Source organism: Bos taurus, chromosome 13 (assembly GCF_002263795.3).
Source record: "Bos taurus isolate L1 Dominette 01449 registration number 42190680 breed Hereford chromosome 13, ARS-UCD2.0, whole genome shotgun sequence".
NCBI lineage: Eukaryota > Metazoa > Chordata > Mammalia > Artiodactyla > Bovidae > Bos > Bos taurus.
The window spans coordinates 63,936,674-63,960,673 of NC_037340.1; the positions used below are offsets into that span (position 1 = coordinate 63,936,674).

A 24,000-nucleotide genomic window follows, 5' to 3' on the forward strand; every position below is an offset into this window, starting at 1 on the left:
CATATCTTAGGTCCCCTGCCTTGCTTTTCAAATGTCCCTCACTCTTCCTTAGATGATCTCTCTTTGATACCCTCCCTCTTTACCATCATCCCCCTACTCCCTGAGGGAACCAGAATCTCACCAGGGAGAAGCTCCCCCGAAGCCCCTGGGAGGACCGGCTACACACAGTGGTCTGCGGGCAGGCCAGCAGGCAGAGTTCCACTGGGGTAAGGCAGCCTGAGAGTGGGGCACAGGCCTCAGAGAGACCTGGGTTAAAATTCCTAGGGACTTTCCTGGTGGCCCAGTGGTTAGGAATACGCCCTGCAATACAGGGAATGCAAGTTCACTCCATGGCTGGGGAACTAGGATCCCACAAGCCCGCGCACTGCTTTTAGAAGCCCCCCACGCACCACATGAAAATCCAGCAAGCTGCAGTGAGACCAATGAAGCCAAATAAATAATTTTAAAAACAATTCCTGCTCTGCCAGCAAGTTTCTCAGAATCTCAGCTTCCCCATCTCTAAAATAGGGCTAAAATGCCTACTTCATGGAGTGTTCCATGAATTAAACAAGTTGTGGAAAAGCTAGCAAGGATGTATTACTGTGTGTTTTCTATTGCTATGGTAACAAATGATCACAAATTTAGTGGCTTAAACAATATAATGCATTGTCTTACAGTCTGGGAGGACGGAAGTCCAGAGGCTCTGGTGGCTCTAGGGGAGAATCCACTTGCTGGCCTTCGCAGCACCCGGAGGCTGTCGGCATTTCTGGCTCGGGACTCCCATCCTCAACCAGCAATGTCGGATTGAGTCCTTCTCATGTCGTATCATTATGACCTCCTCTTCTGCCTCCCTCTTCCACTTTTTTTTTTTTTTTAACAGACTTTAGTTTTTAGAGCAGTTTTAGGTTCACAGCAAAGCTGAGTGGTACGTAGAGACCGCCCATGTACCCTCCTGCCTACTTCTGCTCTTAAGGGCACCTGTGATTACATTGGGCCCACCTGGATAATCTAGGATACTCTCCCCATCTGCAGGCCATCTGTCATGTAAGGTGATCTAGTCACAAGTTCTGGGGATGATGAGGTGACATATTTGTCGGGAGCAAGGAGGGGGCATTATTCTGTCTAACACAGGGGTCTCCAGACTCTGGGATCTAATGCCTGATGAGCTGAGGTGGAGCTGATATAATAGAAATAAAGTGCACAATAATGTAATGCATTATTATATTTATTTATATAATATGCAATTTATATATTCTATATATAATACAGAATACATATCTTATATATTCTATATTATATATATATATTCTATATTATATTATATAACCTAAACCATCCCTCCCCACTCCATCTATGGAAAAATTGTCTTCCATGAAACCAGTCCCTAGTGCCAAAAAAGCTGGGGGCCACTGACCTACCATTGTGATTTTTCCCCCCTTTTAATTCAACAGTAGATATCTGACAGCAGGATTATATGCCATTTTTGTTTCTTTATATTTTATTGTATTTTTTTTTTCAGTGTTACAGCTCTATTTTATTTAGAAGATAGCAGGAAAGTGAGAGAGAGAGAGAGAAAAGAACGCACGCACGCGGGAGAGAGAGTCCTATTTTATTGTATTTTTAAATAAAATAATAAATATCATTTAAAATTAATTAACTAGAATACCTTAAAAAAAAAACTGAGTGATTAATAAAAGCTTAGGTCTGATTCTCCGCAGGCACTCAGTCAATAGAGGTTCCCCTCCTCTCTCTGATCCTGACCTTCAGGAAATCCCTTCTCCAAAGTCAGAGTTCAGAGATATTTAAGAGATGGGGAAACTCCTGAACCTTAAGGCCTCTTATCTCAGCTGTACAATGACTTAGCTGAAATGCTATACTGGGGGTTCAGGCGTTGGAAAGGGGACTGGATTACAGCCAAGGTTCTCAATTCTGGTTGTAAAATGAGCTCACCTAGGGAGCCCCAGGGGTGGGGCCCAGGCATCCATATCTGTTTCTACAAGCTTCCCTGGTGATTCCAATATGCAGCCAAAGCTGTGAGCCACTGGGTCACAGTGGCAGACCTCTGCCCCATAAGAGGCCCGTGCTGGTCTGCAGCAGAGACTTCGCTTGTCAGTGTCACAGTGAGAATAACCAGGCCAAGGTAGTTCAGAGATCTTGTTAGAGCTGAATGTTTTCAACTTAAGCTTCATTCTTTATTGAGTAATTACAGGTGTCTTGCTGCTGGCTGCTGTTTAAAAAGTCCTTTCTTTTATAAAATCGAGACAAATGGCCAGTAGTTGACTGTTTTAGTGTCTTCAGTAAAATAAAAAGTTGGGAACTCTGTCACCAGGATTTTTTTTTAAATGCTAGTAGTCCCTGAAATCCCATGATTTGGAAACACTGGCTTGGAGGGCTTGCAAGGTGCCCTCTTCTGATCTGCAATTTCCACACTTCTGGGTTTTCAAAGCTGAGAAATCAAAGCCCTGACTCAAGCCTCTTGGAGAACTCTAAGAGGCCTCAGTCTTACTCCCAGAAACAGAAGTCTGGGGAGAAAGATGTCTGCACTGAGAGTTATTATTAAACAGTTACAACCTCAAGAAAAGAGATGAAGTGAGTGAAGATCACGCAGTTGTGTCTGACTCTTTGCAATCCTATGGACTAGACAGTCCATGGAATTCTCCAGACCAGAATACTGGAGTGGGGAGCCTTTTCCTTTTCCAGGGGATCTTCCCAACACAGGGATTGAACCCAGGTGTCCAGCATTGTAGGTGGATTCTTTACCAGCTGAGCCTGGTAAAGGGAAGCCCAGGATACGTCTATTTACCATTCCTCCACTTCATCACTATTTACATACTTTTCTCAATGGTTCTTTCTTTAAAAAATAAAACAAAACACTCCTAATACTTTCAGAGGTTTTTTTTTTTTTAATTATTTCTTTTTCTTCATTGGGTCTTCACTGCAGCAAATACATTTCTCTCTAGTTGAGGTGCTTGGGCTCAGTAGGCCTGAGGTATGTGGATCCTAGTTCCCCTACCAAGAATCAAACCTCTGTCCCTTGCACTGGAAGCTGGATTCATAGCTAATGGATCACTAGGGAAGTCCTTCAGTGGTTCTTTCTGATTTCTGGGTAATTATTTTGCTGAAAAGAATACACAGTATTCCTAAAATAAAACTCCTGTGGTCTGACAGTCCAGGTGGGTCTTTGCTCCATGTCTCCAGTCACTCTGTATTTTAGAATGGGTGACAAGGAGGTGACCAAGTGCGGAGACTGAGAGAGGTTCACACGCGCCTCCTGGGGGCAATCGCAAAAAGCTGTGACAATGCTTCCCCTGTGCCCCGAGGAACGGTCACCACATCCAACTGGCTTCTGGCCTGTGGTGACCTTTGCAGGACTGCGGAGCTGCTACTCACTCTTGCTGGCTGACTGGCCTGAGGATTCCAGCTATACGCCAGAGCAGATAGAGCCAGGGACCCAGGGCACAGGACAGCCTGTTCCAGCACCACGGTGTGTTGGAGATGTCAGAGGTGACCAGGTGACCCTTCATCCGCCGTGCTGGGCCAGATGGAATCAGATTTCCCACCAAGTTCCCTGGGTGACTTCCTCTGATCTCTGGCTCCATCACTGACAAACCGAAACCTCAGGCAAGTCACTTTCCCTCTCTGAGCCTCAGGTATTGAGAAATAAAATTCCACTGGAAGAATCCAGTCCCATCAGGAGGGGCACAGAAGGGACTTAGGGACTTCAAAGCTCATGGTGCTGTTTCTTTTCTTAAACTAGGTGCTGGGCACATGGAAATTTATTGTATATTTTTTAAATAACAAATGCATATTTTAAAATCAATATTCCTTTATCTGTATATAATAATTAATACTAAAAAAGAAAACATGAAGGACACATACACACAAAATCCAGCCCTTTGGTAACTGGCTCTTTGAGCTCGACCACTGCAGGCTGGCATGGGCCCTGCCAGCAGGCTGTTCCCTAACACCACGCTTGTGTGTCTGTGTGACTCATCCTGGCCCCAAGCTCCGCAGAGTCCCAGCATCTGGGACCTGCACTCGGGGGAGGGCCCATGTGCCTCTCTTCCCTACTAAGCAGGATAGGAAAACAAAACAGCGAATGTGTGAGCAGGCATGCTGACACTGGTAACTCATGTCTAAACCGAATTCTTAAACACATTAGAAGTCTGAGTATATTCAACCTAGGTGTAAAGACCTCACAAGGTCTCCACTCGCACATCCACACGACCAGGCTGAAGATGCCCTGGACAAACAGAATGACTCATAGTTGTCTTGCCCAAAACAGACACGCCAAGTCTGAGCGTTCTCTACTGCAGGAGCTGCGCCTGGCAGCCAACGCTGTCTGCGGGCCCTTCAGACAAGCTCAACTCGCCCAGTGAGCCAACAACAGCATCTATTAGCTCATCCAGGTTTCCGGAAACCCCATCCTTATTTTTTGTGCATCATCACCCCAGAGGGCATAAAATAGTTCAAGTTTTGAAAAATATGTTTATTTCAATGACTCTGAGTAACTCTGGTTATCAAGCCTGAAGCTTTGATCATGAAACTATGCAGGAGACCTCCCTGTGTAATTAATACTACTAATAACAACAGTGGGGCTATTTACATTTATTCTTTCTCAGACCTCAAACACCCCTGAAAGATATTCTGACAGATGAAAAAACGGGAGACTCAGAAAAGTTAAACGACTTGCTAGTAATGGGAAAGCCAGAATTCAGACTCAAGACTGTCTGGCTCCAGACTCTGTTTAGCAATATGGGATGAAAGATCTCACCTGAGGGAGACACCCTCTGTGGGAGAGCCTGCCAGAGCAACTCCGTCTTAGGGGAAAGAGGACCAACGTCCCCAGACTCATCCCATCACAAACTAGGGTATGTTCACACGTTCTGTGCCTTTGGGACTTGCCAAGGGGCCCCAGGCTGACTCTGAGACCCCTCTACTGGGTGAACTGGGTGATTCTTGTCTGTTCAATGAGGATGCCACAAGCAGAAGATGCTACTTCCTGCTTCTGATCTGCCTGACTGGTCACTGCCCCACCTGGAGGAGCAGTCCTGCTTGTCCTGCCCACTCACCTGTTTACCTTTGCTCAGAGGCCCACTCCTATAGACAGGTTTCTTTCCAGCAGCTGGTCAGTTTCACTTCCTGCTTGATACTCAGCAGCCCCAAAACAACAATAAAGACATTTCCTCTGAGGCCTGTCCTCCCCAGGTTTATTGCTGTGCAAGGAAAGTTCTGCAGCTCCCTTCCTGTTTTAGAGAATCAGGTGGTGTTGGGCCACTGGCACTGCCTCTTTATTAGGGAGGTCCAAAAATCCCATACACAGAGATTGGGATTGACATATACACAACACTACTACTACTGCTAAGTCGCTTCAGTCATGTCCGACTCTGTGAGACCCCAGAGACGGCAGCCGAACAGGCTCCCCCGTCCCTGGGACTCTCCAGGCAAGAAAACGAGTGGGTTGCCATTTCCTTCTCCAGTGCATGAAAGTGAAAAGTGAAAGTGAAGTCGCTCAGTCGTGTCCGACTCTTAGCGACCCCATGGACTGCAACCTACCAGGCTCCTCCGTCCATGGGATTTTCCAGGCAAGAGTACTGGAGTGGGGTGCCATTGCCTTCTCCGATACATAACACTACCATATATAAAATAGATAACTAATAAGGACCTACTGTACAGCACCGGGAGCTCTCTAATAGCCTGTATAGGAAAAGAATCTAAAAAAGGAGTGGATGTATGTGTATGTATAATTGATCCACTTTGCTATATACCTGAAACTAACACAATATTATAAATCAACTAAACTCCAATAAAAACTATTAAAAAAAAACCCCATCCACAAACATTTGAACATTTGTTATGTTGTTCTGTGTGTCATCAGGTGTAATCCTGGGTGCTGGGGACACAGGGGTGAGTCATGAGGCTACTCTTAGGGAGCCCACAAACAGTGTAAAGAACCCAGAGGACACAGAGCCTGACTCAGGGCAACAGCAGGAAATACTAGAAAGAACAACTGGTCGGCACTAGGCCGACTTCGGAGGAAGAGCTTGAACGGGTCTCGAAGCAGGCAGGACGTCTACGGTGCAGCACGGGGAAATGGCTCAAAGCCACACTGTCCAGATGACAGCACTAGCCATGTGTGGCTTCTTTAAATTAGATTAAAAATTCAGCTCTCCAGTCACACTCGTGGTTACTCTATCGGACTGGGCAGATACAGGGCATGTCTACCATCACAGAAAGCCCTACTGGGCAGTGCTGGCTGGAGGCTCCTGCATTTGGATGCCAATGCCAGCCCTTCTACTTACCAGTCTTGCACCCTTGAACAAGCGATGCTATCTTTCTGTGCCCTAGTTTTCTCATCTGCAAACGGGGATACTTTTCCTCAAAGTCTGGTGTGAAGATAAAATGAGCTGATGCACGTAACATTCTTAGAACCACAGCAACCAGGTACAGTCAGCGCTCAATAAATGCTGGTTATTTTTATTATTACCATTTGTGTGTAGCACCGAGGGGCAGATATTGTGCTTCATGTCACTGCTGGCACAGCAGGTGTCCAAAAAATGCCTGTCCATTCCTAACCACCAGCTATTTTCATCCAGGGCGAGGTGACACAAACCTGTGCCAGAGGGTGCGAGGTGGGGGTACTCACATCTGTAGAGATGGTTCCACACGGGGAAGAAGGCCATGTAGAGGGCCACATCCCCCACCGTCGGGTAGGACTTGAAGATGGCGATGATGGCGATCTGGATGAACATGAAGAAGATAGGGTGGTCCCTGGGGCGAGGCGGGGCAGAGAGAGAGAGAGGCAGAGGTCAGTCAGGGACCAGGCCCACCCCAGAGTCTCCTCACCCCAGCCCTGAAACCCAAATACACTCTCCGGGGGACTTTACGCAGGGCAGGCTCCACCACCCATAAAACACAGGGCCAGGCCCAGCAGGAGGGCAAAAAACTGCAGGGACCCAAAGATACCCACAGGTAGTGAGAAGAACCTAGCACACACTAGAGGCACAGCCCACAGAGACACTTCCCATCAACCCCCACCCCCCGCAGCTCCGGGCCTTCCCCCAGGAGCCCAGAGGGGGAAAACAAATGAAGTCAGCGGCCTCTATTACTGGGTTTAAATGACTGTTGTCAGAGTAATTAGGCAGCACCCTTGCCAGAGGCCCCTGACACTGGACCAGGGCAGGAAGTACCTCCTGGCTGATGCTTGTTTTCTCTGACAACAGGGTCAGTGGGGACTACAGATCTTTAGCTGTGATGAGCTCCTTTCCAGAAATGGCTGCATGCAGCTTTTTGCTCTTAAAGGCTGTAACTGGGGAATTTTCTGGCGGTCCAGTGCTAAGGCTCTGTGCTCCCAAACTAGATCCCACAAGCCATGACTAAGAGTTTGCATGCTGCAACTAAGACCTAATGCAGCCAAATAAATAAAAATGAAATTTAATTGGGGAGGGAGGGGCTGGAACTAGAGCTCTAGTCCCCTTAAACCAGTAAGACTGGCTGCCATTTCCTGAACCTTCACTTGTGCTCAGTTCTGTGCTAGGCATCTTTTCCTGCATCATCACACACGATCCTCACTACCTCGCACCTGGAAGGAGGCAATGCTGTCACTGCACTTTGTGGATGAGGAAATCAGGTTCAGAGAACATAAGAGAGTTCGAGAGTGATGGAGTGGCTTGTCTCCAGAGCGCCTAAGCACCGCCGGTGCTATTCTCCCGAGTGCCCAGCAGGACCAGCTCTGATCAGGAAGGCTGAGACAGAACTCAGCCTCCAGTGCTCCTCCAAGAGCTGACTGAGTGCAGAAGAGAATCTGCCAGGAAGAAGCCAGATGTGCAGCCTCCTCAGGTCTGAGCAACGCGCACATGGCCCACTTCTGCACAGGACCCAGAAGGGTGTCTTCAGGTTAACGCCCAGCTCAGGAGGGTGTCTTCAGGTTAACGGCATTCTTGCCTTGTAGATCCAAGGTCAGGTCACTCAATGGATGTAAATCTGAGATGTGGAGACAAATTTGTACACACCCAAATACTACTATGAGGCAAATGACTCAGAAACTCAGCTAAAAAGTTTCTGAGTCAAAGTTTCTGACTGCAAACTCACGCAGTCTTGTAATCTCTAGGAAGGGTGTGGCTATCTCAGTGAGCATTTTCCTACGGCTCATCCAAGTCATTGGTTTGGGCTTTTTAGGTAGCTGGTAACAGCTGCACCATTTCCAGGAAAAGGCTAATGACAAGGTGGTACCAAAAGACATGGTGAATGTATGGCTGAGTCCCTTTGCTGTTCACCTGAAACTATCGCAAAATTGTTAGTTGGCTCTACTCCAATACCAAATAAAGAGTTTCTTTAAAAAACAAAACAAAACAAAACCCACACAACATTGAGACTTCCCTGGTAGCTCAGTGGTAAAGGATCCACCTGCCAACACAGGGGACAGGGGTTCAATCCCTTGTCTAGGATGATTCCACGTGCTGCAGCGCACCTAAGCCCGTGCGACACAACTACTGAGTCCACACTCTAAAGCCAGAGAGCCGCAACTACTGAGCCCCCCAGCCACAACTATTGAAGCCCGTGTGCCTAGAGCCTGTGCTCCGCAGCAAGAGACCACCGCAATGACAAGCTAGCGCATCCTAACTGGAGTGTAGCCCCCACTCGCCACAAATAAAGAAAAGCCTGTATAGCAACAGAGACCCAGCAGAGGCAAAAGTAATAAATACATAAATATATAAAAACAAATACGGACACCAGAACCTCCTGCAAGAGCCCCTGGGGAGCGGTGACCGGTGGCCCTGTTCTCACAAAGCTGGCACTGCAGGGGCTGGAGTGGAACTGGATCCAGACACAAGAGGGCAGCCGAGAGGGAGGTCAGGTATCTTCACACCTTCTGTTCCCACAGCTCTGTGGCCCTTGGTGGGGGTTGGGGGGGGGGTGTCACAAGATGGCGGTGGCCCCCAGGAGCTATCTGTGGCCTTTCACACGCCGACAATAGGAGGTGCTGGAGAACAGGCTACACGCGTGAGGACAGGTGTGCTGGGTTCCCTGCTTCTTTTAGCCCAGACCCAGGCCTGACCAGAACGCGGGTAGGACATATGGACCACAGACAGCTGGAGAGCCTGGCTGAGGAAGGCTGCCAGAATTCTGGAGCCTGCCAGGCCAAGAAAGAAGGCTTTTTCTGTCGGATGCCAGGCCAAGGCCATGTTATAAGAAGGGAACATCAGCTCTGAGCTTTACAGACAGGGAACCGTGTGCCTTGGTTCACTGCCATGGAGAATGAATGGAAGGTCAGAGCAAAGAACTCAAGCTCTTGAAATCTAAATCCAGCCCTCTACCTCCCTGGACCACCCAGCTGTATCTATGCTGACTGGTGCCTGTTTGCCCCTCTCTGAAGCTAGGATAACAGAACTATTTCCAGGAGCTATTTAATACTATGTGTGATCTCAGGAGCTTGGCAAGGTGCAGAGGTCTGAGCATAAATTCTGGGGCCGAACAAACCTGGTAACCCCAGCTCCATTGCTAACTGGCTGTGTGACTCTGGGAAAATAATTTCACCTCTCTAAACAGCAATTTCCTCGACTAGCAAACGGAAGTGACAGTAACATAACGCCTACCTCCAAGAGTTGCTTGAAGGGTTAGGCATGAATATAACTCAAAAAGGTGGGATGGACAACACATGTTAGCTCTCTTACTCTGCAGAAGGGTATGCCATAGGCAATCCATTGGAGGGAAGTTGATCAGAGCTGCAGGTGACCAGCCCCCCAACTAACACCTCCTGAGCCCCCTGGGACACAGCTAGAGGACTCCCAGCAAGATCCTCTTTTTCCAAGGATATCGTCCCCACCCCAATCCTGCTCTTGTCTAAAACAGTGACTGGGGAGGTGGCAGGGAGGTTCAATAGTGAGGGCACATATGTATACCTATGGCTGATTAATGTTGATGTATGGCAGAAACCAACACAATATCATAAAGCAAATACCTTTCAATTAAAATATATTTTTTAAAAATGAAAAAGATACAGAATAAAATAAATTGTGATATATACACACAAATAAAACAGTAACTGGGCTCAGTGACAATGTGGGTTCAAGTACCCCAAAGTGAGGCCAGGGGCATATGGGGCTCCAAAGCACTGCCCCTACAGCTGGCACCGTGTGTGTCACTCTGCTGCAGGGCACAGTCACTGAAGCAACTCAGGGTGAGGTTCCCTGGGCATAAATGCCTCAAACCCAATAGCAGATGCCCGAGTGAGAAGGACATCTATAAAGCTACAAATGACTCCGGGGACAAAAACTCAGTAGGTCCAACTACTTACTTTAGCTTTATAGCTAAAGGGATGGTGTAGAAGAAGACGTTGATCTGAAACACACACACAAAGAAGAGGCTGAAGTGCTCAAACATCTCTGCAAAAAAGTACCAGAAGAGGCCAATGTTCGGGGTGAGATCTGGAACAGAAAGTCTGGAATGAAGAAAACAAAGGGAGAGAAAAAACAGAACCAAGTTAGAAACAACCTGCTTTGACCTGCTTTTCTCCTGAAGGTTTTGGTCACTGCTAGGCAGTCAAGGAAGACTCTGTCTCCAAAGAGATCAGGATGTGAAGGGCTCTCTGGGCACCCCGGATATAGGTAATTAACAAAAGCAAGGGGCAGAGACCCAGAGACAAATAACCCATAAAAAGGATCACCTGAGCCAAACTCTGGCATGCAGCAGAGATCTGAAACAAGGCAGGGATTCATGCTAGAAATCAAAAGACCAGTCCCTTCTTTTCCTGCCCAAGATACATATGCTCAAAACCAGGAGATACCTAGCACTGTCACAAAAGAGGAATGGGTTTGAAATATGTTCCTCTAACCTATTTTGAGCATTCTAAGGATTTGTCTAGGGGAAAAGCTCAAAGATTCTGTTACTGCCCATTCTTTCTCCAGATGCATACAGCAGGAGCCAGAAGACTGAGTTCCTCACACAGAAGTGAGACTTCCAGGGGTCCAAGGAACCACTGCCAGGTTCTAGCAATGATCCCAGACCTTGCTGGAGAAATGGGGTTTAGCTGGAAAACTTTTTGTCTGGTGATATAAGATAAAGATGGGTTACAATTCTGGCTGTTCTAAAAATCTTACATAACATTAAAAACATACATATGGGGTTGAAACGGATGTCAATTCAGTTCAGTCGCTCAGTCGTATCCAACTCTTCGCGACCCCATGAATCGCAGCACGCCAGGCCTCCCTCCCTGTCCATCACGAACTCTCGGAGTTCACTCAGACTCACGTCCATTGAGTCAGTGATGCCATCCAGCCATCTCATCCTCTGTCGTCCCCTTCTCCTCCTGCCCCCAATCCCTCCCAGCATCAGAGTCTTTTCCAATGAGTCAACTCTTCGCATGAGGTAGCCAAAGTACTGGAGTTTCAGCTTTAGTATCATTCCTTCCAAAGAAATCCCAGCGCTGGCTGATCTCCTTCAGAATGGACTGGTTGGATCTCCTTGCAGTCCAAGGGACTCTCAAGTGTCTTCTCCAACACCACACTTCAAAAGCATCAGTTCTTTGGCACTCAGCCTTCTTCACAGTCCAACTCTCACATCCATACATGACCACAGGAAAAACCACAGCCTTGACTAGACGAACCTTTGTTGGCAAAGTAATGTCTCTGCTTTTGAATATGCTATCTAGGTCGGTCATAACTTTCCTTCCAAGGAGTAAGTGTCTTTTAATTTCATGGCTCAGTCACCATCTGCAGTAATTTTGGAGCCCCCCAAAAATAAAGTCTGACACTGTTTCCACTGTTTTCCCATCTATTTGCCATGAAGTGATGGGACCAGATGCCATGATCTTCGTTTTCTTAATGTTGAGCTTTAAGCCAACTTTTTCACTCTCCTCTTTCACTTTCATCAAGAGGCTTTTTAGTTCCTCTTCACTTTCTGCCATAAGGGTGGTGTCATCTGCATATCTGAGGTTATTGATATTTCTCCCGGCAATCTTGATTCCAGCTTGTGTTTCTTCCAGTCCAGCGTTTCTCATGGTGTACTCTGCATATAAGTTAAATAAGCAGGGTGACAATATACAGCCTTGACGTACTCCTTTTCCTATTTGGAACCAGTCTGTTGTTCCATGTCCAGTTCTAACTGTTGCTTCCTGACCTGCATACAGATTTCTCAAGAGGCAGCTCAGGTGGAGTGGTATTCCCATCTCTTTCAGAATTCAGTTTTAAAAGCACAAGGGAAGCATGGAAAGGAAGACAGAGGCTATGGTTCATGGTCAGCTTTCAGACAAGACCATGATTCATGGTCAGGTTTCACTGAAGAAGGCCTCCACCTGGCAAGTCTTTGCTTCTTGCTGTAACTATATTTCCTTTTCTGTGAAATAAGGTAATGAACACAATCTGTACACCAGCAGAAAACTAGGAAAAGTTTTTCATCAGGCATTACAAACTCTTCTGGGAGGCAGAGCATGAGAAACTGAAGGTTATTAAGTCACTGTTAGGCTCAGCCAGGATTGAACATAAATAAGCAGCTCAGAATCCCAAAGGGAAGCCAGCCACAGACCTCCTTCCCACCCTGGTGGGGTTAAGTGTCCATGACCCTCTGGGCTGTGAGTTCCTTCAGGCCTGAGCAGGTATCCTCCTCAGCAGACCACAGAGAGGATATTTGGAAATATCTGCAGAATTCATCTTGCAAACCCATTTTGATTTTCTCTATAAGTGTGACATATTGAAAGTGCTATGTCACTCAGTCATGTCCAACTCTCTGTGACCCCACGGACTGCAGCCCACCCCTCCTCTGTCCATGGAATTCTCTAGGCAAGAATATTGGAGTGGTATTCTTCTTCTCCAGGGGATCTTCCCTATCCAGAGATCAAACCTAGGTCTCCTACTTTGCAGGTGGATTCTTTACCATCTAAGCCACCACGGAAGTCCCTTGACATATGGAAGGTGGCTTTATTTTAAAACTGTTGGAGACCCTTTTCCAATAGAGGAATAAATACATCCATTCCTGTTTGGGACTGAATCGAAACCTTCTAGTTCGAGGCTGATAAGTGCTTTGGATGTTCCCAGAGAGTGTTCTTTAATTGACTTAGATTAAACCAGTGGTTCTTGAAGTGTGTTCCTCAGATTGGCAGCATCGTACCACCTGAAAATTTATATATATAGATATGCAAATTCTGGGGTCCTAATGAGAGTGTAACAGGCAGGAAGGCCAGGGGTCTCCAAGCAGAGGAAACAGGCTGCAAGTGTCAGACGTGTTTTTATTTCTGTCTTAACCGGCAGGAGGAAACAAACTACAAGTGTCAGCTTTTTCCCCTTCTCTATACAAAATTAAAAGGAAGTTTCTCTTAAAATTCTGTGTTGCCATGACGACACCTGGTTCCTCCTGAACTTAACTTTTCTCAAACCTTGAGCTAACCAATGTGTATTTCTTATCGAAATATTTTTCTTAAGCTATGTTAGTGAACTATGTATTTACCCTAGACTCTGTCTTCAAGTTGGTTCCGCCTAAGACTCAGAACCAACTTGACAAACCAGTATGTTTTACTCATAAAATTGTTCTCCTAATCTATGTTAATGAATCTATTTACCTGGAAACCTGCCTTTCTTCAAGATTCATGTCAATCGTTCTGTGGCACAGGATGACTCACCTGGTGCCAATGTTATCTCAAAATGGATGTTGTGGGTGAGGGGCCTGGTGCCACTCTGAGTTTTGAGACATCTCCTTTCTCTAATTAACAGCTTGCTGATAGGTATATGCTGCTGCTGCTGCTAAGTCGCTTCAGTCGTGTCTGACTCTGTGTGACCCCAGAGACGGCAGCCCACAAGGCTCCCCCGTCCCTGGGATTCTCCAGGCAAGAACACTGGAGTGGGTTGCCATTTCCTTCTCCAATGCATAAAAGTGAAAGTGAAGTCACTCAGTCGTGTCCGACTCTTAGCGACCCCATGGACTGTAGCCCACTAGGCTCCTCCGTCCATGGGATTTTCCAGGCAAGAGTGCTAAAGGCTAGCAGGGAGGCACTCTTTCTGCCCCCTTCTGACGTCTATGTCAGAAGCTTTCTCTATCTCTTTTATACTTTAACAAAACTTTATTACACAAGAGCTCTGAGCGATCAAGCCTCATCACTGGCCCCGGATTGAATTCCTCTCCTCTGGAGGCCAAGAATCCTGACGTCTTTCACAGCTCAGCAACAACCTTTCACTTACCCTAGATTTACTTAATCAGAACCTATGGAGGTGGGGCCCAGCATCCTGGGTGTTCAAGCCCTGCGGTGATTATGGTACACCCAATGTGAGGACCACTGCTCTAGATGTGGCCTCTGCTTGTTCTCCCTCTGATTCCAGATGAAGCTGTGAAAACTAAATCAGCTTCCAGAGTTTTCTAATGGGGGCATTACTTACATGAAGCCATAGACTGCAGGAATGAAATCCCAGGAACTAAGAAGGAAGAAGGAGAGGCAAACGACTACCACTAGACTTCCCATATACATCATGGCGTACTCCCAAAAGAAGATCCAAAAGGCTTTGCTCTTCACTTTCACAGGTATGTACTGCCGCTAGGAGAGAAGGCAGAAAGGTACACTTAAGGATCTCAAAGACAAAGAGCAGTTATGAGTCAACTTTAAGATCCTTCCCGCAAAAAAACACAGGATACAGAATAGGTGAAAAATCTAAGGACTGAAAAGATATGTTAGGTAAAGTGAAAATGTTAGTCACTCAGTCGTGTCTGACTCTTTGCAACCCCATGGACTGTAGTCTGCCAGGCTCCTCTGTCCATGGAATTCTCCAGGCAAGAATACTGGAGTGGGTAGCCATTCCCTTCTCCAGGGGATCTTCCTGAAACTGGGATAGAACCCAGGTTTCCCAACTTGCAGGCAGATTCTTTAGCTTCTGAGCCCAGGTAAACACTAACCAAAAGAAAATTAGTTTGGTTATTGTTACCAGATAAAATAGACTTTAACATAAAAAGTATTGTAGAGATAAAGATGTTCTATCATGATAAAAGTGTCATCAGAAAGATATTACCATTCTAAACTTGTATGTACCTAATAACACAATCTCAAAATATATAGAACAAACATGGACAGAGTTACAGAGGAAAAATACACAAATCCACCATCAGCGGATAACTGGTAGATCTAATAGACAAAAATCATAATGAAATAGAAATATGAATAGCATACTTCATGAACTTGTTCACCTAAGATCTTACAAAACAAATTTATAATTCCTTACATTGAGTCATATTTACAGTATTCTATTTATCAGAAGCAAGTCACTGGTTTTGTTCATACTCAAAGGGATTGTGATTAACATTAGTATGTAGAGATCATGGAGGCCACATTAAGATTATGTCCACCACAGTTGATTTAACACCTAAAAAATCAATTAATGTAACATCCCATACTAACAGATTAGTATACCCAGATCAATTGCATTTCTATATACTTTAACGAGCAATTCAAAATTGAAATTAAGCAGACAATTCCATTCACTATAGTGTAAAAGAGAAAAAATACTTAAAAATAAAATTAACAAATATTAAGTACAAGGTATGCACACTATAAAATATGTAATATATAAACTATAAAATATTGCTGATGGACATTAAAAATCCAAATAAACAAAGAGGTATTAAAAAAATACATTTATATAAAACAACATGCTTAGAGAATTCACATTCATTTAAAATATTTTGCTGTTGCTGCTGCTAAGTCGCTTCAGTTGTGTCTGACTCTGTGCGACCCCATAGACGGCAGCCCACCAGGCTCCCCTGCCCCTGGGATTCTCCAGGCAAGAACAGTGGAGTGGGTTGCCATTTCCTCCTCCAATGCATGAAAGTGAAAAGTCAAAGTGAAGTCGCTCAGTCGTGTCCGACTCTTAGAGACCCCATGGACTGCAGCCTACCAGGTTCCTCCATCCATGAGATTTTCTAGGCAAGAGTACTGGAGTGGGGTGCCATTGCCTTCTCCATAAAACATTTTGGGGGATTAGTAAAAACTGACCACAAGGACTTCCCTGGTGGTCCAGTGGTTAAGAATCCACCTTGCAATGCAGGGGACGCGGGTTCAATCCCTGGTCACAGAGCTAAGATTCCACACGCCACAGAGCATCTAAGCCCAAGTACTGCAACTACTGGGCCTGTGAGGCACAACTAGAGAGTCCATGTGCGGCAATGGAAGATCCTGCACAGCACAACAAATGCCCCACATGCCGCAACTAAGACCTGACACAGCTAAAAAAAAAGACCACATAGCTTAATCAGGCCCCAAAGCAATATCAACAAACTTTAAATAAAGAATCTATAGCATACAGATCCCATTCTCTGACCATAATGTAACTGGTCAAAATCATTAATAAAAAGGCAATCTAAAAACACATTAGGAAAATTTTAAAGACTTTTGTAAATAACTCAGGAGTCAAAGAAGGAATGATAATAGAAAGCTTTGATATTAGAAATTAACGGTTATGAAAATGTCTTATGTAGGTAAAACAGTACTCTGAGGGAAACACAACCATATAAACTTTGTGTGTGTGTGTGTGGTTGCACAGCGTGGCTTATAAGATCTCAGTTCCCTGACCAGGGATTGAACCTGTGTCCCCCTGCAGTGGAAGCATGAAGTCCTAGCCACTGGACCACCAGGGAAATCCCCATATAAACTTATTGAATATAAGGCTGAAAATAAACAAACATCCATTTTAAGATTTTATAAAAAGAACAGAATAAACTTCAAAAGAAGGAAGGAAATAATAAAGGTAAGAGTAGAATCTGTGGAAACAGAAAACAAAGTTACGACACAGGCATACTTCATTTTCTTTATTGTGCTTTGGCTTACTGCACTTCATAGATTTCACAGATACTGTTTATCACAAACTGAAGGTCTGTGGCAACCCTATGGGCACCATTTATCCAAAAGCATTTGCTCACTTTGTGTCTCTGTGTCACATTCGGCAATTCTTGCAAAATTTCAAACTTTTTCATCATTATTATGTTTGTTATGGAGATCTGTGATCAGGGGTCTTTGATGTTACTATTGTAATTGTCGAGGTGAACAATGAACTACACACTCATACAAGAGGCTAACTTAACTGATAAACGTTGTGTGTATTCTGATTGCTCCGCTCACCAACTGTTCCTGCTTCTCTCCCTCTTCTCAGGCCTCCCTATTCCCCTGAGACATAGTAATATCAAAATTAAGCCAACTAATAACCCTACGATGGCCTTTAAGTGTTCAAGTCAAAGGAAGCATTGCAGGTTTCTTACTTAAAATCAAAAGTGAAAGTCTCTCAGTCTTGTCCAACTCTTTGCAATCCATGGACTGTTTAGTCCATGGAATTCTCTAGGCCAGAATACTGAAGTGGGTAGCCTTTCCCTTCTCCATGGGATCTTCCCAACCCAGTGATTGAACCCAGGTCTCTCGCACTGCAGGCGGATTCTTTACCAGCTGAGCCACAATCAAAAGGGACAAATAATTAAGGAAGGTACATCAAAAGCTGGGATAGGGTGAAAGCTAGGCCTTCTGCACCGAACAGTTAGCCAAGCTGTGTATCCAAAGGTACAGTTCTTGAAAGGCATGAAAAGCACTACTCCAGTGAATACATGAATTATAAGAATGCAAAACAGCCTTACTGCTGATGTGGAGACCAGCCACAACATTGCCTTAAGCCAAAGTGTTATCCAGAGCAAGGCCCAACTCTCTTTAATTCTATGAAGGCTTAGAGAGGAATCAAACCTGTAGAAGAAAAGTTTGAAGCTAGCAGAGATTGGTTCATGAAGTTTAAGAAGAGAAGTCCATCTCTGTAACACAGAAGTGCAAGGTGAAGCCATAAGTGTTGATGTAGAAGTTCCAACAAGTCATCCAGAAGATCTACCTAAGAGAATTAACGAAGGTGGCGACACTGAACAACAGATTTTCAACGTAGACGAAACAGACTTACACTGCAGGAAGATGCCATCTAGGACATACAGAGAGGAGAAGTCAATGCCTGGCTCCAAAGCTTCAAAGATCATGCCAGCTCTCTTATTAGGGGCCAATGCAGCTGGTGACTAAGTTGAAGCCAATGTTCATCTACCATTCCTCAAATCCTAGGGCCCTTAAAAATGATTCTAAATTGACTTTGCAAACACTCTTTCTACTAATGGAAACACAAAGACTGGATGACAGCACATCTCTACAACATGGTTTACTGAATATTTTAAGCCTACTTAAAATGTTGAGACCTACTGCTCTGAAAAAAAAAAAAAAGGGTTTCCTTTCAAAATATTACTGCTCATTGACAATGTACCTGGTCATCCAAGAGCTCTGATGGAGATGAACAATGAGATTAATGTTCTTTTCATACCTGCTAACACACATGCATGGGGCTTTCCTGATAGTTGGTAAAGAATCTGCCTGCAATGCAGGAGATCCTGGTTCGATTCCTGGGTTGGGAAGATCCACTGGAGAAGGGATAGGCTACTCACTCCAGTATCCTTGGGTTTCCCTGGTGGCTCAGCCAGTAAAGAATCTGCCCGCAATGTGGGAGACCTGGGTTGGGAAGATCCCCTGGAGAAGGGAATGGCTACCCACTCCAGTATTCTGGCCTGGAGAATTTCTTGGACTGTATAGTCCATGGGGTCGCTAAGAGCTGGACACGACTGAGTGACTTTCACTTTCACCACACATTCATTTTGCATCCCATGGATCAAGGAGTCATTTCAACTTTCAAATCTTATTATATAAGAAATACATTTTGGGGGCTTCCCTGGTGACTCAGTGGCAAAGAATCTGCCTGCCAATGCAGGAGACACATGGGTTCAATCTCTGGTCGGGAAAGATGCCACATGCCATGAAGCAACTAATCCCATGTGCCACAACTACTGAGCCTGTACTCTAGAGCCCAGGAGCTGCAACTACTCACCCTGCACACCTAGAGCCTGTGCTCTGCAGGCTCTAGGTGAAGAGAAGAGAAGAAGCCTGAGCGCCCAGTAAGAAGCCTGAGTACCACAATTAGAGAGAGATCCGCTAGCTGCAACTAGAGAAATATCCACATAGCAATGAAGACCCAGCTTAGCCAAAAATTAAAATAAGTAACTAAAATTACTTTTAAAAAAAGAAAAACATTTTGTAAGTCTATAACTGCCACAGATAGTGACTTCTCTTTTGGATCTGGGCAAAGTGAATTGAAAACCATCTGGAAAGGATTCTAGATCAGTAAGAATATTCAAGATTCATGGGGAGGTCAAAATATTAAAATTGATAGGAGTCTGGAAGAAGCTGACTCCAACCCTCATGGAGGACTTAGAGGCCTTCAGGTCTTCAGTAGAGAAAGCAACTGCAGAGGTGGTAGAAATAGCAAGACAACTAGAAGTGGAGCCTGAAGATGAGACTGAACTGCTGCAATCTCATGATAAAACTTGATCAGACGAGGAGCTGTTTCTCATGGATGAGCAAAGAAAGTGGTTTCTCGAGACTGAATCTACTCCTGGTGAAGATGCCGTAAAGAATAACAGCAGCATAACCATTTAAGAAAATGGATTAGCAATGAAATTTTTTCCCATTAAAAAAAAAAGAGCAGGCCAAGCCAGTTTTACAGGAAAATTCTACCAACATTCAAGAAGCAGGTGATTCTAATCTTACATTAACATTTTCACAGCAAATATAACCTTGCTACTAAAATCAACTACCAACACAAAAGCAAAAATGCTAGGTGCAATATTGTCTAATTCAGCAATATAAGAAAACGATTACCATAACGTTGTATTATGACTGCTGCTGCTGCTGCTAAGTCGCTTCAGTCGTGTCTGACTCTGTGCGACCCCATAGACGGCAGCCCACAAGGCCCCGCCGTCCCTGGGATTCTCCAGGCAAGAACACTGGAGTGGGTTGCCATTTCCTCCTCCAATGCATGAAAGGGAAAAGTGAAAGTGAAGTCGCTCAGTCGTGTCCGACTCTTAGCGACCCCATGGACTGCAGCCTACCAGGCTCCTCCGTCCATGGGATTTTCCAGGCAAGAGTACTAGGTTGGGTTTATTACAAAAATGTAAGGTTAGTTAAGATAACGAAAGCTATTGATAGTGTATCACAAACAGCTTAAATAACTAAGATCAGTATTAGATACATGCAACAACTACTCATGATAAAAATAACAAACAATAAGATAATTCAGTGAAGTTAGCAGGGTATACAGCTAACAAACAAACGGCCATGATAATCATTTTGTAATGTATAGAAATATTGAAACACTATGCTGTGGGCCAGGGACTAACATAGTGTTGTAGGTCAATTATACTTCAAAAACAAACAAAAAAACAAACTCATAGCAAAAGAGATCAGATTTGTGGTCACCAGAGTGGGGAATAGGGAAGGGAGAACTGGATGAAGATAGTCAAAAGGTACAAACTTCTGGTTATAAGATAAATAAGTCCTAGGGATGTAATGTACAACACGATAAATATAATTAACACTGCTGGATGTTGTATAATAAAGTTGTTAAGGGAGTAAATCCTAAAAGTTCTCATCACAAGGGAAAAAAATTTTTTTCTTTTGTATCTGTATGAGATGATGATGTTTACTAAACATATTATGGTAATCATTTCATGATGTATGCGATTCAATCTCTGTACTGTATACTTTAAACATATGGTGCTACACGTTTAACTACTTCAAGCATGCAATTCAGTGGCCATTTTGGTTATTACTCATAGGTTTTTGACAGTTGCCTTGAAAAAAGTTTCAGATGTGTAAGGGTTAGCTCCTCCTCTAGGATCTTACCACAAAGAAAGCAAGTTTCAGTCTAGATTCTGGCACCCTTAGCAACATTTATTAAACAAATATCCATTAGCAAGCAAGCACACAACAGTTTACACAAACCACTGCAGAAGGCTGATTAAGTCCCAGCTCTCTCCCCTATCAGTTGTTGCAATCACCACTTGCAAGGAAGGTTCACTCAAGGCAGAAGTGACAATATCCCAGAGATAAGCTTCTGTTGCCCTTAGGGTCGCATTAGGTAACCAGAAATGTTACCTAGAGAAAGCTAGACACAGGATCAGTTAGGAACTAAGCCTCAGGCACCATCTCCAATGGAAGAAGTTACAGATTTTCCTAGATTCTTATTTCCTCCTCATGCAAATATAGGAAGTATCTAAAATGTTTTAGTTCATTCCACTTCTTTTGAATATTTCGATTTCACCTATGAGTGCCTACTTCTGATATTCAACTAATCTCACCAACAAAAATCCAATCTGCTCTGACATTAACTGTGCCGTAGTCAGCGAAGGTGCAGCTCAAGCTATGGAAGCAGGGATGGCAGCCACTTGTGGAGCACGGCCTTTCTGATGCAAAGCTAGTTGAGTACCACAGTGCATGGATGCTTCTTCAAAGTAACTCACTGCCCCTAAAGTTGAGGCTGAAACTAACTGGCACATGTATAATGTCAGATGGCCTATGCACAAGTATTTTAAGACAAGTTATAAAGACATCATATATAACTCCATGGTAATGACTTTAAGGAGAGTGGGAAGTCAGTCAAGAGAACAGAGATAACATTAGTGTTAAACATGAGAGGAAAGGAAACGGATCAACCCTATGGCTGCTCTCTAAGCTTGCACATACTTAGCGCTCCTCTTTTTTTTTTTTTTAATTTTATTTTATTTTTAAACTTTACATAATTGTATTAGTTTTGCCAAATATCAAAATGAATCCACCACAGGTATACATGTGTTCCCCATCCTGAACCCTCCTCCCTCCTCCCTCCCCATACCATCCCTCTGGGTCGTCCCAGTGCTCTAGCCCCATGCATCCAGTATCGTGCATCGAACCTGGACTGGCATCTCGTTTCACACATGATATTTTGGATATTAGTCCCCCACCCCTGCCAGGTATCAAATCCCTGTGTCCCCTGCAATGGGAACTCAGAGTCCTAACCACTGGGTTACTCTTACCTTCAAACTGTGCTGTCTCCTAGTCACATGTGATTATTTAAATTTAAATTAATGGAAATTAATTAAAATTAAAAATTCAGTTTCTCAGTCTCACTAGCACACTGCAGGTGTTCAATTGCCACATGAGGCTCCTGACTACTATGTCGACAGTATACAGATATACAATATATCCATCATCACAAAAGGTTCTATTGACAATGCTGCACCAAAAGAACAAAGTTTTCAGAAAATAGTACATTTCTGGGGATGGAAAATAATTCAACAAAGAAGAGGCATTCATAGACACATTTAAAGAGTAAGCCGCCTAGGTTCTGAGTTCCCTTCTAGACTTCTACCTGCCTTTGATAATTTTGATCTTCTCTTCTTCCTGAAAAATACTGCCATCTAGCCTAGAAGGAAGAAAGGGAGGGAGGGAAGAAACCACAACCCATGGAAGAAAAACAAAACAAAACAAACAAAAACACTTCCTACCTGCTAAATGACATTTAAAAAGAAATAAGCTGGGAAGTGAGAATGCCATGAAGAACTGAATCAGGTAGACTGTTCAAAGTGGTCTCTTTGTAGACCTCTGAAGCATATACCCAACATATGAGGCTTTTCTAACTTGGCAAATCCCATGAGAGCCTCCCAGTTTTTGCTTGCTACCATATTCTCAGTGCTTTATTGGACCTAAAGTGCTATTGTTGTTAGGAGTAGGAAATGATCCCCTCCTTGCCCCTGGCAAATCTGTGATTATGTGTATTAAATTTTAGGTATAATTTTTAAGACTTGGTCTTAGAATCGGGTTTGCTTTAGTGAACAGAGCTCTGAAAATATAATGTGGAATATTTACCGAGTCTATTTATAAAAACTTGCCTTGCTTAAAGATTAAGTCATCTTTTAGAACTACTTCTGTTACATTAAAGCAAGGCATACCTAAAATTTTTGAAAAAAGAAACTCAGGCAATCCTTTGATAGCTTGTTATTTATAAATACTCCAGCCAAACTTAATCTAGAGGTCCACACTACAAATTTCTCAGTGAACAAATGAGCATTCCTTTTACTCACCTATCTTGATCAGTAGCAAATGCTACCTTAAAGTGAAAAGTACGTAAGTAGGAAGGGTTGAAAGGGTGATGACCTAAACATTCTCATCAACTTTTTAAAACTTTTCACTGTAAAAGTAAAATACAAAATACATAAAACCAATATAAAACTTAGTGAATGATTATCAAGCAAACGATCATGAGGTCGAGAGAGACAGAGACTTCATGTCACTCCCTAAGTTTCTCTCTGTGCCCTGTCCCAACCAGAATCCCCTCTTCCCTCAAAGTAACAATTTTTCCTGGTTTTTATAGTACTCACTTCCTTGTATTTCTTAACAGCTTTCCATCTAAATATGCATGCTTTTATACTTTAACCTTGCTCATTAAAAAAACATTTGTATCAGATTTTTAAATTTAAGTACAGTTATTTACAATATTGTGCTGGTTTTAGGTGTACATCATAGTGATTCAGTATTCCTGCAGATTACATTCCACTATAGGTTATTACAAGATATTAAGTATAAGTCCCTGTGCTATACAGTATATCTTTATTGCTTATCTATTTTAAATGTAGTAATTCATATCTGTTAATCTCATGCCCTTAATTTGTCCCTCCCCACTTCCCTCTACCCCTTTAGTAACCTCAAGTTTGTCTTCTATTATCTGTGGGTCTGTTTCTGTTTTGCATATACATTTATTTGTACTATTTTTTTAGATTCCACAAGAGTCTTTGGCAGTTCCCTTGTTTTCTGATAACACAGTGTTCCAGGATTATCCTGCACACTTCCTGCCCTCAACCTAAAGTCAGCCATTACTCTAAGAAACCCTAGTTTCTTTCAGGGGCTAAAAATAGTAAGATTACAATCTGAGCGTCAAGGATAATCACTGATACTGGGTTGGTCATTGTTTCTAGATCTTTCAGTGAATATAAACACACATACTCAAATACCTAGAGAAGCCAGGCATGTAACAAATGAGTGAAGTGTAATAGAGATGAAGCATATGGACTGTGGAAAACTAAGGCGCTAAACTAAAAGCCAGATCTTCCAATTTTTCAAAAGAAGCCAGAAATATACATTTTAACATGAATTTTAAAAGTAATGACAACGAA

The 24,000-nt window shown here is 43.8% G+C and overlaps 1 protein-coding gene across 2 annotated transcripts in view; it reads right to left on the bottom strand.

The window, feature by feature from the left end:
* Positions 1-24,000, bottom strand: part of PIGU (phosphatidylinositol glycan anchor biosynthesis class U) — a 90,715-nt gene that overhangs the window by 15,822 nt on the left and 50,893 nt on the right. For both annotated transcript variants that reach the window (XM_002692442.5, XM_059893022.1), the window contains 3 exons: positions 14,343-14,497; positions 10,277-10,420; positions 6,626-6,750 (listed from right to left, as the gene is read on the bottom strand). In XM_002692442.5, the coding sequence (XP_002692488.1) occupies positions 6,626-6,750; positions 10,277-10,420; positions 14,343-14,497 (424 nt within the window). The remainder of the gene's footprint in view (positions 1-6,625; positions 6,751-10,276; positions 10,421-14,342; positions 14,498-24,000) is intronic.